This window comes from Morus notabilis, unplaced genomic scaffold, assembly GCF_000414095.1.
Source record: "Morus notabilis unplaced genomic scaffold, ASM41409v2 Scaffold338, whole genome shotgun sequence".
Classification (NCBI taxonomy): domain Eukaryota; kingdom Viridiplantae; phylum Streptophyta; class Magnoliopsida; order Rosales; family Moraceae; genus Morus; species Morus notabilis.
Window position 1 is genome coordinate 6,997 of NW_010358348.1, and position 17,958 is coordinate 24,954.

General features: G+C 37.0%; 2 protein-coding genes and 1 non-coding gene across 4 annotated transcripts; 1 reads left to right on the top strand and 2 right to left on the bottom strand.

Moving 5' to 3' along the window:
* The first annotated feature begins 1,061 nt into the window (after positions 1-1,061).
* On the top strand, positions 1,062-12,332 carry LOC21396883 (actin cytoskeleton-regulatory complex protein PAN1). Of its 2 annotated transcripts, XM_010092393.2 has the most exons (13): positions 1,062-1,413; positions 2,282-3,329; positions 4,088-4,300; positions 4,409-4,665; positions 5,378-5,452; positions 6,578-6,649; positions 6,735-6,833; positions 7,351-7,422; positions 7,496-7,610; positions 8,264-8,332; positions 9,322-9,664; positions 10,388-10,511; positions 11,661-12,332. In XM_010092393.2, the coding sequence occupies exons 1-13, from the start codon at positions 1,264-1,266 to the stop codon at positions 12,096-12,098; spliced, it is 3,075 nt and encodes a 1,024-aa protein (XP_010090695.1). In that variant the 5' UTR covers positions 1,062-1,263; the 3' UTR covers positions 12,099-12,332. The 2 variants fall into 2 exon arrangements, with proteins under 2 accessions (XP_010090695.1, XP_024017646.1); XM_024161878.1 differs by lacking the exons at positions 10,388-10,511; positions 11,661-12,332 and adding an exon at positions 10,145-10,375.
* Positions 12,333-13,328: 996 nt separating this feature from the next.
* LOC112090492 lies at positions 13,329-13,489 on the bottom strand. The gene has a single exon (XR_002901669.1). It is a non-coding gene; the product is annotated as a U1 spliceosomal RNA (small nuclear RNA).
* A 1,006-nt stretch (positions 13,490-14,495) lies between these two features.
* Positions 14,496-16,211, bottom strand: LOC21396884 (amino acid transporter AVT3C). The gene has a single exon (XM_010092394.2). It carries the CDS (start codon positions 16,040-16,042, stop codon positions 14,789-14,791), a length of 1,254 nt encoding a protein of 417 aa, XP_010090696.1. The 5' UTR covers positions 16,043-16,211; the 3' UTR covers positions 14,496-14,788.
* Positions 16,212-17,958: the final 1,747 nt, after the last annotated feature.

A 17,958-nucleotide genomic window follows, 5' to 3' on the forward strand; every position in this document is an offset into this window, starting at 1 on the left:
GATAAGTTCCCTCTCAAACGACAACAAAACGTAAAGGCAAAAAATAAATAAAAGAAGAACACAATTTCTATGAGAGAAAGCAATAAGTGTTAATGTTGTATGTGACTGTATATTTAATAAGTGTTAATGTTGTACGTGACTGTATATATTTAATAAAAAGACCGAAAAGTAGCAATATCTCACTTTAACATATAGTTAATATCACATTTTATGCAGAACAACCGTTTTTAATATATCTTAAAAAAAGGGTCTCTTTCACAACACATTTTTTTAGTACTTACCCCTAAGAGGTAATCTACAGTAGGGCCGGTAATATGGGTTACGACATGACAACACGACTAAAAAACGACACGAATTTTGTAGGTTAGGGTTAAGAAAAAAGAGGTTTGGGTCATAATTGGATCGACTTGAAATTGACATGAAAAACACAGGTCAATTTCAGGTTGGACCCGCAAAATCTGAACACGACACGAAACTCGTAGAGAATAAAAAATACATATATTTTTCATTACATATTTTTAATTTTATTATGAACTTATGATATTATGATAGTTATATTCAAAATCTTAACTATTATTCGCTTAATTTCAATGGGTGTTATTGTATTTTAGTGTGTTATGAATTTTAAGTTATTTCTAATATGTAAAAAACTAAATAAAAGTATATAATTTTCGTATCAATTTTGGGTTCACGGGTTAATTTCGTGTCACGGGTCATTTTCGTGTCATGTCAACCCGTAAATTGATCGTGTTGTGTTTGTGTTGCGGTTTTTAAAAAATTTCGTATTACAGATCGTGTTCAGATTGACTTCAAATTTAAAAAAAATAATTAAAATATGATATAAATATGATATGTGACACGAATTACCAGTTCTAATCCACAGCCAAAGAGATACAATTTTGTTTCCTCTTAATTTTCTAAAAACTTACATTTTATAAATTTTCGTTGTCGTTGGTCGGTGGTGGTACCTAATGGGCCGGGCCACAAGGCCTGTGTCAGTTCTGATATTCCCCAATCAAAGTGGTCGCATTTTTTTTTTTTTTTTTGGAAGAACAGAAAATTGAAAACGTCTATCATTTTACCTTTTTCTTCCTCTTCATCGGAGGAGAAGGAAGGATTGCGAACAACACCCCTCTCGTTATGGTCTCCGATTAGGGCTTTTCGATCGTCGCTCCATTGCTCTTCGCCTCCGTCGTTCTCGGCGCACCAGCGCTTCCTTAGGGCTGATTTTCATGGTCTGATCTGCGAACCGTCAATCCAGCTATGGCTTCGCCGCAGAACCAACCGGCGAACGTGGATCTGTTCGATGCGTATTTCCGGCGAGCTGATTTGGACCGCGATGGCAGAATTAGCGGCGCCGAGGCCGTCTCTTTCCTCCAAGGCTCCGGTCTGCCGAGACAGGTCCTTGCACAGGTACTCTCTCTCTCTCTCGTTGAGTTATAGACAAATATGGTGTTTGTTTGTGCATTTATGAGTCTTAATATGTTTCGTTGCGTGTGTTCGCATGCGTAATTGGAGTTGTATCTTGTGATTTGACGTGGATGGGGATGTGTTCTGGATCAGACTTATCTGAATTACTTGTCTATTTGCGATTTAAGTGATTAGTCTTAGCTTAATACAATTTAACTCTCTGTTCGGTGCTGAATATTTTTCCGATTCTTTTTAGTCTGTGTTTGTGTTTATTGAATACGAGTTGATTATAGTTAGATTTATTAGAAGAACGATGAATTAGACGAGAGGATATAGAAGAGTACTGTCACCGAGGGTGTAAGATTTTGCCAAATGAGCTTCATATCTTGTAATCGTAACGGTGTTAGTGTTTGGTAAACATTTTCCTATCTCCAAATAAATGTTAGTTTATTCATGCGCTTATTTGACTTTGAACTACTAAACTTGGGAGATAGGCACTTGGGCAGGTTCTAGTTGCCAGCCGTCATGCCTGAAAATGTAACTAGAAGGATTCGTGCAGACCTTTTTGAAGAATAACAGTATTTTATAGTTGTGAAAACCTACAGCAGAATGCCTTTAAGTAGTTCTGGGTTTGAATAATACTAGAACTAGACAATCAAAGTTGTAGCATTGAACTTATAGGTGGACACATATCAATTACATAAATTATAATGCCCGTTCATACTCTATATGTGGAAGATGGTCTTAACTGAATCTGAATAATTGATAATTGAATAGGATTCATGCATTTGTTTTGCAACTTTCTGATTTATTTATTGTCAGATCTGCCTTAGGTTCAGTTGTAGTTGACACTACTTAATTGTTTTGGCAGATATGGGCACATGCTGACCAGAGGCAGATCGGTTTCCTGGGCCGGGCAGAGTTCTATAATGCTCTTAAGCTTGTTACTGTGGCACAAAGTAAGCGTGATCTGACCCCAGAAATCGTGAAAGCAGCATTGTATGGCCCTGCAGCAGCTAAAATACCTGCACCACAAATAAATATTATGGCCACACCTCAACCACTGTCCAATTCTACTCCAGCACCACCGTCTACCACTCTGAGTAGCACTGTTACTCCAACATTATCCCAAAATCCGGGATTTGGGGCACCACAGGTAATTGCAAGCAAGCCTCCCCTTCCGACATCCGCTTCAGCACCTCAATTGGCTCAAGGCGTTGCCACCCAAGGATTTCCTAGGGGAGGTAATGTTGTGGCAGGGCCTCGCCCTCCAAACTCAAGCATATCAGGTGATTGGACTATTGGAAGGACGGTTAGTGCTCCTCCTGGAACATCCTCGCAAGGGAGTAGTCCGTCCTTGGGTTTGGATGGACTTGGGTTGGCAACATCAGTATCAACAACTTTACAACCACCTTCTGGGATGAAGCCATTAGGACCTCCTGCTAAGGATACTAAAGAACTGGATATTTCTGGTAATGGGTTTGCTTCTGACTCATTTTTTGGAAGTGGTGTGTTTTCTGCAACCCCATTGCAACCAAAGCAAGATGCTTCTTCCCGCAGCTTACCTGTCACTCCAGCCCTTGCTCCAAATATAGTCGGGTCTCAGCCTTCAGTTAGACCTGCTGCTTTTGATTCTGTGCAGGCTACAGTGACAACACAAACTGCTGGTGGTCAGTTCCAAGCAACCCAGTCATTTGCGAAACCAAACAAGGAGGTCTCAGCTCAAACTACCTCTACATCTATACCTGGAGTTACACAGAACTCTGCATCGGGTCAGTTGCAGATGCCATGGCCTAAGATGACTCAAACATCAGTTCAGAAGTACACAAAAGTCTTTGTTGAAGTAGATACGGACAAAGATGGGAAAATCACTGGTGAACAAGCACGTAATCTGTTTCTGAGTTGGAGATTGCCTAGAGGTAGAAGCTCACTTCTGAATTTTAGCTCTGGGCATTTGTCTTTTATCTGCATAAAATGTAGTTTATTGAAGTCTTTATCTACATTCTGTATATTTCTGGTTTTGTTTTGTTTTGTAAATGCTACAAACTCTTTTTACCTGATACAGTCCATGCTATCACTGTAACGTTTTCCAACCTTATTATAGTATGAGTCTAGGTTATATTACCTACTTAGCATTTTGCCTGTGCGTACCTGAATATGTGCAAATAACAGCCTAAGTTACATTAACCCTTGAAATTCCATTTGAGAAGATTTTGTTGTCAATCATGATTTTGTGGCTTATATGTTGAATTCCAAGTGGTTGTTATTCCCCCTTCCTCTTGCTCGCTCTCTCTCTTTCTGCTTCAATTATCTTCACCATTTTGTGCTTTTTGTATACCATTGTGAGCATGCAGTGTAAATTTTAAGCTTTTAACAAGCCTATTTTTGTCTATAATGCCTTTTTATCAGTTTATAGTGTTAAATTAGCCTTTGGCATCCAGTATTTTGTTTGTACTAGTGTATGCTAGTTGGATCTGGAAAACAGACTTGGGACTCAGAGTTAGGATGATATAACCTCGAAATTTCAGTACTTATAGGAGAATTCCAAACTTTTTCTCCTGTTCGGTTGAAGTTAGCATGCTCATGTATAATATATTTGTGTAGAAAGCTTCTTAAAGACACTTCTAAGTTGTGTTGTTCCATACTCTCACCATTATTCATTGTTTACATCTAACAGAGGTTCTGAAGCAAGTATGGGATTTATCCGATCAGGATAATGATAGCATGCTATCTCTTAGGGAGTTCTGCATTGCTCTATATTTGATGGAGAGATATAGGGAAGGACGTCCTCTGCCAGCAGTTCTTCCAAGCAGCATCATATATGATGGTTCTAGCTTTGCTCAACCTACTGACTACAGTAATGCTAGTGATGGAGCTTGGAGACCATCTGGTATTACTTCACTAATTGAATCATTTATTCTTTAATTAGATTCCACTTTTGTGGAAGATTGATTTCTCCCTTGAACCTTTTAACCCTTCTTGCCTATTTTCTCTCAAGGTTTTCAGCAACATCCTACTAAACCCTTGCAGCAGCATCAAGTGATGCCCGGTCCTGGTGCTCGACACATGATGCCTCCTGTTGCACCAAGGCCACCATTGCCACCCGCTGTTCCCAAGGCTGATGAGGAGCCGCAGGCTAAACAGCCAAAACCAAGAGTTCCAGAGTTGGAAAAACACCTCGTAGACCAACTCAGCACGGAGGAGCAGAATTCACTTACTTCAAAGTTTAAAGAAGCGACAGAAGCTGATAAGAAGGTACTTCTTTAGTTGTCTCCAATTCTTCTTTCTGGGGAATGTTCTTATCCTGAGAACTTCAGGATTCTCTTATATTGTGATGGGTAAAATAAGCGTGTTCTGACATTTGTTTATGTGGACTGAATTCCTATGGTTACGGTGTTTTTTTTATTTAAAGTTCTTTTGTAACATTTTCAACTTGAAGCTATTCCCCTCAGAATTTCCTTATGTCGTTTACAAATATTTATCTCCATCTCCGTAGTAATTTATTGCTCTGTTTTTCCTAACCACAAGCTCTAACGTTTTAATTTATATGGGAGGTTATTAGCTTTTAGTAGGGTCAAATCTTAGATTCTGTTTGTTTCAGGATATCTTCACAATTATAGGATGGCACGTGACATGTCAAAAAACCTTTTTTTTTTTTTTTTTCCTGTGGACTTGCTCCTCCATTTCTAAGCACCCTTCTCATTTGAAGAATCAGTTAAATCTAAGTTAAAAGTTCTGTTATGGAGCTGGAGTGAGTGATATGCACAGCAGTTTTCCAATTTCCCACCTTTTCTGACGATTCTGTATATCATTCGGGCATTATTTATAAACTCAAGTATTCTTTCTTTTTTTTTTCTTTCCATTTTTAGTGTCGTTTTCTCTGCTGCACACCGTATAATACTTCCCGTTCATTTTGTTTTTTAAGGATTTAGATACTCTTTTCTTCTGACTCTATTTGTGTGTGAAGGTAGAAGAGCTAGAGAAAGAAATTCTGGATTCGAAGGAGAAAATTGAGTTTTACCGTGCAAAAATGCAAGAACTCGTGAGTATCCATTTTTTTGGTGCCTTTTCTTTATTGTTGAGCCTTATATGCATTTGGTAGTCGCGTAGTGCATCCTTAAGAGGATTATTGTTTGTATATCTTACTATTTAGTTCAGAAACAGTTTGTTTATTCTCTTGCCAAATGCCACATTTGTGGATGTGGTTGGTTTCCAATAATTAGAACAAACATTTCCATGCATTATTTTTTTTCTGGCAGATGGCAAACCCCATTTAAAATAGTCGCATGCTTTGTCAATCAAGCATAACTCCATGGATTGACAAGGACGTTAACACTTGAGTAGCATCCTCAAGCAGGCCAATATATATGTTCAAATGTCTCTCCTTCTCTTGTTCAGCATTAAGATTCTAAAAATGCTTGGAAACAAGGAGGGATCAGAAAAATTACTTATGTTTACAATCCGAATTCATCTTTTGATGTTTTTGTTCTATACGTAAGCTTTCTGGATTGCAACATGTTTCAAAGTGGAGGTGTATTTTGTTTGCAAGTATGAGCTTAGAAACTTTTGAAAGGTGTTCATATGACACAGTAATATTCTTGCATTTATTAAAAGAAATAATATTTACTGCATCTAGTTCACTGGTATGAATATATCATGCTCTTAGTTTCACCTCTTGGAAGTTGGATGCCTTCTGACAAGTAGCAGACGTGGTATGAGTAAATATTACTAGTGTTACTGTACTTTACAGATTACTTATGCCCTGTTTGGTTCGTTGGTTCAAATTGTGTTGATTTGAACTTTTCTATTTGAACAGAAAAATCCAAACCGTATGGTTTAAATTGTAGTCCGAATTAGCGTTTGGATGTGCAGTTAAAGTTTAAATATAAACAGAGAATAAAGTCCGAATTTGTGTTTGGTAGGTGTAAAAAGCAGAGAGAATGAACATTTTTTACTATTCAAAAATGGTTTGAACTATTGAAATGGAGGGGGGAGTTAAACTCTAAGTTGGACAGTTTAACTCAGTTTAAACGGGAAATACAATTCGGACCGTGTGCTTACCAAACACGATTTTGAACTTAATTCACAGCTCGAACTGAACTGAACTGAGCCGAACCAGTGAAATAAACATGCCATTAGTTGTTTCGCTAATTTTCTTCTCTGTCAGGTTCTCTACAAGAGTAGATGTGACAACCGGGTTAATGAGATTATGGAAAGGTCACTAGTTGATAAAAGAGAGGTATCTTCTTGGAGACAGAACTTGCATGTGTGTACTCCTTATCTAAGTTAATAACTATAGTGTGCGAAAACTGCATGTTTTGCAGGTTGAGTCTCTGGCCAGGAAATATGAAGAGAAGTATAAACAAACTGGAGATGTAGCTTCCAAACTAACTATTGAAGAAGCTACTTTTCGTGACATCCAGGTATGGTCTTAACTGTGGTGAAACTGATGAACGAGGTGGTCCCCTTTTTTATTAGTTACTCAAATATGTGTCAGTGTGGCTTGTATTTCTTGTATTCATAAGAGAGTATGTCAACATTCCGTCTGTGAATTTAAGACTCTTTTAAAGTTTAAACCCACCCCTTTTCCTTAACAAATTCCAGTTAACAAATTTTAATGCTTTAGTTTTAAACTCGCCAGTGTCTGAAAGAGGGTTACATTATTAGTAAGCATAAGTACACAATCAGCACCAGCCTCATCATCCGGAGTTACATTTCCCATCCCTCATTTTCTCATTCCTTTCTATGGTTTCATGTATTTTGTTGCCTGCTGTTATTCTTACTAGTTTGTATCCAATAACAACAACAAGCCTTAATCCCCATCTACTAGTTTGTATCAAATATAGGCAGAAAATGTTGCTTATAATTATGTCAAATCATATGCACGTTTATTTGCATTAATGTGTTTTTAAATCAATTTCATGTTGGATACTTATGCAGGAGAAAAAAATGGAGTTGTATCGGACAATTGTTAAGATGGAACATGATGGCAGTGCTGATGGCGTTCTTCAGGTAAAGTGAAAGTCAGTTTTGGCCAATGAATATCTTTTAAGAATTTGCCTAAGTTGTGAACCGAAACTTTCAGGCCCGTGCGGAACGTATTCAATCAGATCTTGATGAACTCGTAAAAGCTCTCAATGAGAGATGCAAGAAATATGGATTACGTGGAAAACCCATAACGTTGACTGAGCTTCCATTTGGTAAGATACTAATCAATTTGGTGACCTTATAGATTTCAAGACCTAATTTTTGTACAAGGTTGTTATAACCCTTGGGTAGAACTCATCCCCAAAAGCTAGCTTGTAGGGAGAGGGTGCCCAAGTGGTTATAAACCCACATGCTAAGCCCATATTTTAGCAATGTGGGAATCAACCAGGATTCTAACATACCACCACGCTTCCGACACCGACGTCCACGGCGGCCCACTCTGGATGGCCCACTCTGGCCTTTCCAGGTGCCCCTTCCGCATTGTGGGCCTGAGGTGGGGCAGGCTCTGATACCAATTGTTATAACCCTTGGGTAGAACTCATCCCCAAAAGTTAGCTTGTAGGGAGATGGTGCCCAAGTGGTTATAAACCCACATGCTAAGCCCATACTTTAGCAATGTGGGACTCAACCAGGATCCTAACAAAGGTCCTTCCCCCACCCCACATCCCGCACAGAAAAATATAATAATAATAATAATAATAATAGTGGTCTGCATATGTTATATCCTAGCTGCTAGGTTTTCCTGGGCATGCAATTTTCATTTAATCTAAATAATACTTTTTAGTTACCTGAATAGTTTATCATTCATTATTTGTGTTTTTGACTTCTTTCTTTTTCTCTCTGTCTCTCTTGATGTCTAAATAAGGCTGGCAACCTGGAATCCAGGAAGGAGCTGCTGATTGGGATGAAGATTGGGACAAATTTGAAGATGAAGGTATATCAAAATTGCTTAAGAAACTCCAAGTGGTGCCAATTAGCTTTAGGAGAGTAGAAATTTGATGCTTAAAGCTACCACTTCTGTCATCCAACATCATAAAATCATTATATAGAGAAGAATCTTGTCATTGCTAGACATGTATTGGTGAACAAATTGATGAACTAATTGTTATATTCCTCATAAACTGTACAGCCTATTTATAGGTTACAAAATAGTCTACCTAGGAGCTATTTGTGGTAACATAATATTCAGCACTAATTACAAATAAAGGCCTAATATACAAGAATTTCCAGCTTGCTTTGACTCTGGAAATCAGGAACAAATTCCCTTAAAAATAGAGTCAACGAATCCTTGAAGATTCGTCAACACTCTTCCTCAAGTTGGTGAGTGGATGTTTTCCATTCCTAATTTGCGGATGATGCTTTGAAATGCGGTGACAGATAGACCCTTGGTTAAGATGTCGGCCAGTTGCCTGTTTGTAGGAACGTAGGGAGTGCAAATTAGACCACTTTCAAGCTTTTCCTTGATGAAATGTCGGTCAATTTCCAAGTGCTTGGTTCGGTCATGCTGAACCGGATTATGAGCAATACTGATGGTGGACTTGTTATCACAGTATAGCTTCATTGTTCCTTCCCACTTGATCCCTAAATCACTTAGAACAATTTTAATCCAAAGTAACTCACATATGCCTTGAGCCTTTGCAAGTTAATATGTGTATGTTGGCCCAAGTTAATATGTGTAATTGGTTAAAATGGTGGTGTTCGTGGCTCAAGCGCCCTTGCAAGTTGGTAAATGATTTGTGAGTTTGTGGTTGGGTTTATTGCATTTAGGCCTTTTTCTCTTCATTTTTTTTTGCTTGTAAGAGTTACAGGCTCACCATACTTTAATCATCAGTTTGTTATTTTGTCTGCCTGCGGTTTTCTGTATTAAAAATTTGAACATGGATTTATGAGTCATGGTAGCTGAGGCATAACTATGCTTTTCAGGATTTACTTTTGTCAAGGAGCTCACTCTTGACGTGCAAAATATCATAGCACCTCCAAAACAGAAATCTACATTGTCTCAGAATAAAGAACCCTCCATTGTTGAAAGTCCAAAAGCCACCGCTTCCCCTAAAGCAGATCTCAAGTCAGATAAAGCCGAGAGTGTGGATGAACGGGTCGTTGAAAATGGATCTGCACATAACAAAAGTGAGGATTTGGGAAAAAGTTCTCCAAACAGTCCAATTGCAAGCAGTGCCATTGGAAGCCCATCTGGAGAACTGTCAGATTCTTACTTTGGAAAGGCGATTGGTTCAGATGCCTCACCCCGTGATAAGGAAACCAAAAGGTATTTTCTTTTCGGGCTTTAGTGTTCCGTATGCTAAAGTAATCTCCATGATTGACACTTCCACTTTGCTGAGTATTACACATAAATAATCTTTACTAACTCATTTGCTCTTCATTTTTGTCTGTTACTTTTCATTATTTTATAATCAAACTATCAAGTAAGAAATCGGCTTAACATTGCACTTATCTTGCAGAAGTATAAATGGTTCTCGCTATGTACAGTACCTGTCCACCTTTGAATTAAAGACTATCATGACCTCTTTGATGTCCTAACTTCCTTCTTTTCACAATGTGCTTATGTCTCATCATAGTACCTACTACCTATCATTCTTCTCCATGTACATCTTTATGGTTTCTGTTGCAGATGACTAATGCGTCCTTTTAAACATGCCCATATATGTCTCTAAATGGTCTTGATAATTCTCATCTAGAAATTTAATTCATGTAGACACTGTTAATCTAATATTTTATATCTTCATAGTTATCCTCTCCTATGTATGCCAACTCTTGAGGGCAACCCAGACAAAATTCCTGCACTAGTCAACTACAGATACAAAAACGTTGTGTGTAAAGAATGCCTGTTACGGGAAGTTCTCATCTACTATATTTAACAAAAGATGGATCTGTTTTTCTAGTCGCATTTTTTTTTCAATTGTTAGCCCAGAATTGACCATTGGATTTTTTTTATTTGAATCCTTACAAAATTGTCAAATGGTTTGTGCAGTGACCATGGTGGTACGGGGTCTCCCTTTTCTAGTGATAAGGGTTTTGATGAATCAGCATGGGCATTTGACGCTAATGATGACATTGACTCCGTGTGGGGTTTTAATGCAAGTAGCACCCTGAAGGTAAGTAAAATAATTCAACTAACTTGAGTAATGTGGGTATCACTAACATTCATCTCGGGGTCCAAATGGTTCCTTGTGCATTTCAATTGCTTTGCAAGTTTCCAGAACCCAAAATTTATTGTTATCTAGAGTTTGGAAATATTTTCTGGCTTTTATGGCAGAAATTAATGGCCTAAATGCTTCTGCTGCTTTCTTGGGAAGAACGTTGTATAGAAACTAACCAAAAAAAAAAAAAAACAACCACCAAAACATAAAGACTAAACGACCAAACTAAAAACAGCCAACACTCGTTAAAACAAACTGGAAAAGATCAGAACAGACTAAACCAGAATATCTTCCCAACTAAGCAAAATCAAGGATAATGGGAAATCCGTAAATAATTTATCTATAGAAGCCCAGAGAGATGCGTTTCGCCTTCTCAAATAGGTCCTCTATAAGCATCTCCTTCTCTTCAAAGATCCTCTTATCTCTATCAAGCCAAACCACCCATAGCGTGGCTAAAACCATTGCTTTCCACATTGTTTTACCTTTTTTCCCCTTTCCAAAACCAAATAGGTCTTCTACCAGAATTGCGTTGCTTTGGGCGGGAAAGACCCAAGAAAGTGAAGCAGCTCTCAAAACCTTAGCCCATAATTTGAGTAATGTGGGTATCACTGACATTCATCTCAGGATCTAAATGGTTCCTTCTTTTCAATTGCAAGTTTTCAGATGCCAGAATTTATTGTTATGTAGAATTTGGAAATATTTTATGGCAGAAATTAATGGCATAAATGCTTCTGCTGCTTTCTTGGGAAGAACATAATTTTTTTTTTATTAAAAACAAGTAGAGCTTAATTTTTGAATATGCAGACTTTTTTTTTAGGGTGAATACGTGAATTTTTAAATTGCTAGAATCTGCTGAAAATTGTTCAGCTGCAAATTTTTGCAGCTGGTATAATTTTGCCAGAAATATTTTTCTACTGAAGTAGCAGTCTTGTTACGCCCTTCCCCATGAACACCTTATGAGCACTTAAGATTCTTTTTTTTTTTTTCCTTCTATATTAGATTTTGATGGCTGTCAATATACTGGCCTGTGCTTTTAATTAGCCAGTATTGAACCGTTTGAAATGTGTTTATCCATTTTCTTATGTGTTAATTGTCCTCAAACAGGATACAGATCATGATAGAAATAGTGACAACTACTTTTTTGATTCCGGAGATTTTGGCTTAAATCCTATTAGAACTGGGTCGTCTCAAGCAAGTGCTTTCTCCCAGAGCAGCCGCGCATTCACTTTTGACGAATCTGTTCCTAGCACTCCACTCTACAATATAGGCAACTCACCAACAAGTTACAATAATAGTTCAGAACCCTCGTTTAACAGCTTCTCAAGGTTTGATTCTTTCAATGCGCATGACAGTGGATTCTTCGCTCAGAAGGACAACACATTTGCAAGATTTGATTCGATGCGCAGCACTACAGACTACGATCAAAGTCATGGATTCCCAGCATTCGATGACTCGGACCCTTTTGGGTCTTCGGGACCATTTAGGACGTCACTGGACAATCAAACTCCAAGGAGAAGCTCTGATAATTGGAGTGCTTTTTAGTTGGATAGTTCCGCCTCTATTTGTATTTGCTCTTCCTCATTCAAGCCTTAGTAGTGCCGTATATAGATGATGCCATCGTGGGACCTTTTTTTTTCTTCCTCGAGTGATATAGTATGCCACCACTGAATGCTTGTGATGTAATTTTTTGTATTCACCTTGTGTATTTCCTTTTCCTTCAATTCTTTCCTTTTTACCCAGCTTTCTTGAGATGAAAATTCCCTTTTCGTTCGGGCATTACCTTCTACATGGTTATACATTTGATGAATATATTTACTTATTGAGTTGTGCCATTTTTCTCCTCAATATAAGACACTTTTTTGGTAATATCCCCCTAAAAGCAGGTAGAGTTTATCTTTATTTTTTATTTTTCGTTGCACGTCTCGTTACTAGCCCTTCCAGTTTTTCCCCTTTTGGACTGTGAAGATCCTCATTTGTAATGCTGCTGTTAAGCCAGGTGACGTGGATCAGTTAATTTGTAATTAGCTTAGTTGCTGTGAAGATACAGCTGTTTCTGGTTCTAACTTTTTTTTTTTTTAATGAAAAATGGTTCATTCCAGTTTTCGCCCACCATTATTTTTATATTTGTTATAATTAATTGTTTGTTATATCTATCAATCAATTAATACATATCCTTTCTCTAGGAAGAACCCAATCACTCATTATATACTTTCTAAAATCATTCTATTTAGGGATAAACAATACATAGATAAAATAAAAAATATGAGCAATGTTATAGGTCACCGACGGTGTTAAGTACCATCCATTAATAAAACGTAAGTCATGTAATGTATGGGATCTACCTCCTATTAATGAGATCTATCTCTTATTAATGATGGTACTTAACACCGGTGGTGTCGGTAAACGTTTTTCTTATCGCATTTGCAGGAAATCCCGATGGAAAAACTGTAGCATGCAAACCAAAATCTACAAATTTAAAAATCCAGAAACAGGTTCAATTTCAATATCCACCCAAGGGTAGCAATGAAAAGGATAATAACTACACCAAGCCATTCAATGTAAAGTTGGGGCAGCAATGAAATAAGTTTTAACTACATCAAACCCACTGGCCATCCAATTACAAAAGCAAAGGCCAGGCTATCTTTCGCTTTAGAAAGAGTTGACAAACAGAAATCGTGAAAGCAAATTAACGCACAAAATAATATGAAAACCAAAATAAATTTGATGACGTTAGTTGCAATAGCGCAGGAACGTTTAAACTAGAAGAATTGAGCAGGGGCCGCGCTAACGCAGGCCCCCACTACCACAAATTATGACGTTGGCTCTCCCACTTGGGGAGACCGTAAGCGGGTACCCCTCCCAAGTGCAATGGAGGTCACCAACCTAGGCCATGAGCCTTCTTGATCACTCATAGACCCCGTCCAGGTAAGTATGTTGCTCTCTCCATCCTCCCTCGTATTTATATTCCTTTCACCTTCATTCTAACTATATCTCTTTTCCACGTGAGATTCTTTAAATACTATGGCTCTGTTCATTTTATCGTTACGAGTTTTGTAACAGTAAAAAACTCTCAAAAATAGTAATATCCAACTTTCTTGTTATAGTAAAAAGCTCTCACATAAAGTCACATCTCAATTCAAATTAAAAACTCGAATCATCGAATCGAACTAAACAGACCCTACTTTTATCACTTTCACTAGCTTACTAGCTGCCTCATTGTGAACTGTCAATTAAACTCTCTGCATTTCGATACTACTAGCTCAGTTTCAATGGTTGGACACGATTTGAAGCCTTCTTTTATATATATAAATATATATGTCCAAAATGAATCGCAGTAGTCCAAAACTAAAATTGGTTCACCTACTAAATACTGTATTGTCAATTTATCACAAACTAAAAGCCATAACTTCAAGTATTGCTCTCACACATACAGTCTAAAAGGAGGCTTCAGCATTGCTCTGCCTTTCGCATTTTCGATTTTCTGTGCACCCATGCATTGCAATAGTAATCCTTGTATTGTGGATACTCGATTAAATTGAATTAGTTCAGCTTTAGAAATCACACATTGATTTCTTAACTCCTGTTTACTAGTGCATATTTGTTCACCTCCGTACGTTGTCTATCCACGGAAAGAGAAGAATAAAAACATTGACATCACTTCAAATAAAATTTCCTCTCTCTGAGAACTTGCAGCCACCATTCGACTAATCAAGAAAACCTTTTTAATTCATGCGTTTGAAGCATCTTTTCTTGCAAAAATTTTGAGTGGCACTATTCACATCAGATATTATCACTATGCACAAGTTGCACAACCAATTTAGAGACATTCGGAAAAATCAACAAGCATCAAGAGAGACGAACAAAGAATATTCTAGCATGTCGAAGTGTACACAACTTATCACAAAGAAAGGAGTTAGGAAAAAAAAGGACAAAAAGGAATTGGCATATAAAATTTCCCTTCATATGTCTTCATTGTACAGGAAAAGATACATAGATACCGTGTACTACGTATAACTCCATGGAAATGGAATAATGCGAATTAACAACTTCTGTCGCATTACAAACGTCGTACTTTCATAGGGTCATTGGAGATGACCCCATTTTTCACCTTAAAAATCGAACAATCCATTGTAAAATTAAATGAAATAAACAACCATCCTTTGAAGAATACGGTTTCAGTTCCCACTAAAGTAGACCACAAATAGAGTTTCTTTCTCTGGTAAAGTTCAACTCTAGACCTTAACAGCAAACATCTCTTGCAAAGCGTACCAAGTCCCTGATACCCCAAGAAAGATTCCCACCACAAAAATGGTGACATCAGAGAACCAAGCCACTTTCCCCATCTCATCCTTGAAAACCAGGAAATGGAACAAAGATGGCAAGACAAACCCCAAAGCACAGCAAACACCACTCCCAACCAAAGACAAGAAATCACCAAAGTTAGGGACAAACAAGGCCACCAAAATCACAATCAAAACCCACAACCATCTTAGCCACAAGCAGTACGTCCCACCCCAGAATCTTCTCTCAACAATTTCATAAACTGGGTTCATCATTAAAGGCAAAGTGAAGAAGAGATTCACAGAAAGGCCAAGCTTAACCAGAGTGCTTACAACTCCTGGACCCAAGTTGGCTGTGATTATATCTTGTGTTTCATCCCCATAAGCTAAGTAACCCAGAATCCCAAAACCCACATAGATTAAAGATAGGAAAACCATTGTGAAAGCCAAGACTTTCCCAAATTTTTTCTTGTCTCTCATTTCTGATTCCAAAGGCAAGGCCATACCAATCCCTTCAAAAGCATAAACGGCCACGCCCAAACCATAGAAGAACTCGGAGAATCCACCGAAAGCCCTAACAACCGCCCCGTTTCTCACCACGACGAGAGCCTCCTGGACCATGACGACGGACATGGCGCCGAGATCGACCACATCAGCGAAAATACTGAGCGGAGCGAGATGCGTGAGGGTTTTGATCGAGTTTAGCCCTAATTGGAAAGGCAAACAGCCCAAAATGTAGAAGCTTTTCGAGGAATTGAGTAAATCGGCCATGGTTTTTCCGATGAAGACTAGATATCCAACGCAGAAGCCGGCCTGGGCGAGGATTATCAGAACGTCGACGAGAATTCTCCCGAAGGATCCGCAGACGGCGAATCCCAAATCGCCGAAAGACGCAATTTTGGAGAAGCCGGTTAGGGTTTCGAGACGGCGGCGGGTGTGGATGAGGAGCATCATGCAGTAGTGGGTGAGAGCGGCGATGGCGAAGACCATGAGGAGGGTGGTGAGCCAGCCGGTGCGCTTGAAGGTGTAGGGGAGGCCGAGAACGCCGGCGCCGACGATGGCGATGAAGAGGTTGGCGAAGGTCTTGGGCTGCGACGACAAGTGCTTGCCGTCGCCGATCAGAGCCGTGTCTTCTCTCTCCGGCGGCGGCGGCGGATCTCGGAGCTCGTTGGAGGACGAGCTCGCGCGGTCTCTGCCGAAACCCATGGCGGAGAATTCGCCGGTTTCAAGGGATTTTGGAAATTTGTTTTTATTTTTGTTGGGGAAGAAAGAAAGAAAGAAGATTGAATTGGATTTGAGTGATGAAGGAAAGAAAGGAAAGGAAGTCTTCTCTTCTTGTTGTTGGATTATTAGCAGGAGCAATTAGTATATCTGATGATTTATTTATCCAGTGAAAAATAGAGAAAATAAAAGAAGGAGGATATTATATATTTAATATAATATGTATTTATTGTATTATTCAGTGAAAAATGGGAATTTAAAAGAAGTGACCACGTTGAACTGGAGAGCTGGAAGAGACGAGTTGAGATTGTGAAGGTTAAAAACGATGATTGGCCAATCGACCTATTATATTGAACATCCATTTAATAAAAAAAAAAGGGTGAAATTTAATATTAGTACCCTGCTTTCTTAGTATAATTATTTTTTCGTAAATTTTTAATAATTTTAAATTAATATTTTAACATTTTAAAAAAATTATTTTTTAGTATTTTAAAGTTTTTTTTAGAATGTAAAATACTAAAATTATCATTCTCATTAATTAATTAAAAAATTAATAATAAATTTAGAAAAATTTTGAAATATTTAAAAATTAAAAATAAAAATAGTGCTTTAAATTAAAAATAATTTTTTTAAAAATTTATTAATTTTTAATAAAGTAATGAGAATAGTAAATTTGACATTTTACATTCTAAAAAATGACCTCAAATTACTAAAAAATAATTTTTTAAAACCTCAAGGTACCAATTTAAAATTATAAAAAACGCATAATATTAAAAGATAATTGTGCTAAAATACAAGATGTAAATATGAATTTTTTTCCAAAAAGAAAAAGCTTTTTTAGGCAAACCTATTAGAGAAAGTACTTTTTTATTATTAACTCTTGAAAAAGAAAGTGGCTGTTCCGCAGGGTTCAAAATTAAAAAAAATGTAATTTGAGTTTTAATTTTATTCAAATTTATGTTCTTTTAAGTTTGAACTCGAGTTTGGGACTAAAACTCGAGTTTAAGTTTTCCCTTCAACTCGAACTCAAATTAATGAACCATATTTTTTCTATTCTTAAAAATGTTATACCATTTTCATTTTAATTCTGATTGAGATGATTTTTTTTCTATGCATTGACAACGAAAAGACGAATAAAACCACACCCACATACCCTATTAAAATTTTTCATCACCATTGAGTTTTTATTAAGATATTATCTAAATACAAATTCAAGTTTTGACTCAATCAAACACAAACTCAAAAAAGATTTTTATCTCAAACCATAACTCAAATGTACACAACCAAACACAAACTCAAGTTACAACTTCAACTTAAGTTATAACTTAAATTCAACTCAAGAAGAGGCCCTCAAACTTGGAAAAGTTTTGACTAGTATGTAATATCAATAAATTAAAATAAGACAATTTTATTTTTTTATACTAAAAATAATCTTTGGTGAAAGGAAAAACTAGAAGAGTCTATTTTTAATTTTTTTTTGGGTGAAATTAGACGAGTCTTAGGGCCAGTTTGACATTGTTGTGCTGTTAAAATTTTGTATTTTTGTTGTGCTATTAATAATAAGTTGATGTGACTAAAAGTATATAGGTGTTTAGTAAATATTTTTATAAAATTACTTTGAGTACTAGAAGTAGAAATTTAAGTGTTTGGTAGTTGTGTATGAAATTATTGTTGAAATATATAATGAAAAAAGTAGACATACTTTATCACACATGTCTATAGTTAGTTTTATTTTTATTTTTATGGTCAATATTCATAATAAAAAATATTTTAAAAATTTTTATTAATTAAAATAGTTCTTAAAATAAATTACTTTTATTCAAGAAAAAAAATTATTCATCTACTAAATATTTATTATTGTCATTTCTAAAATTTTTGATAATTATTAAAAATACTTGAAT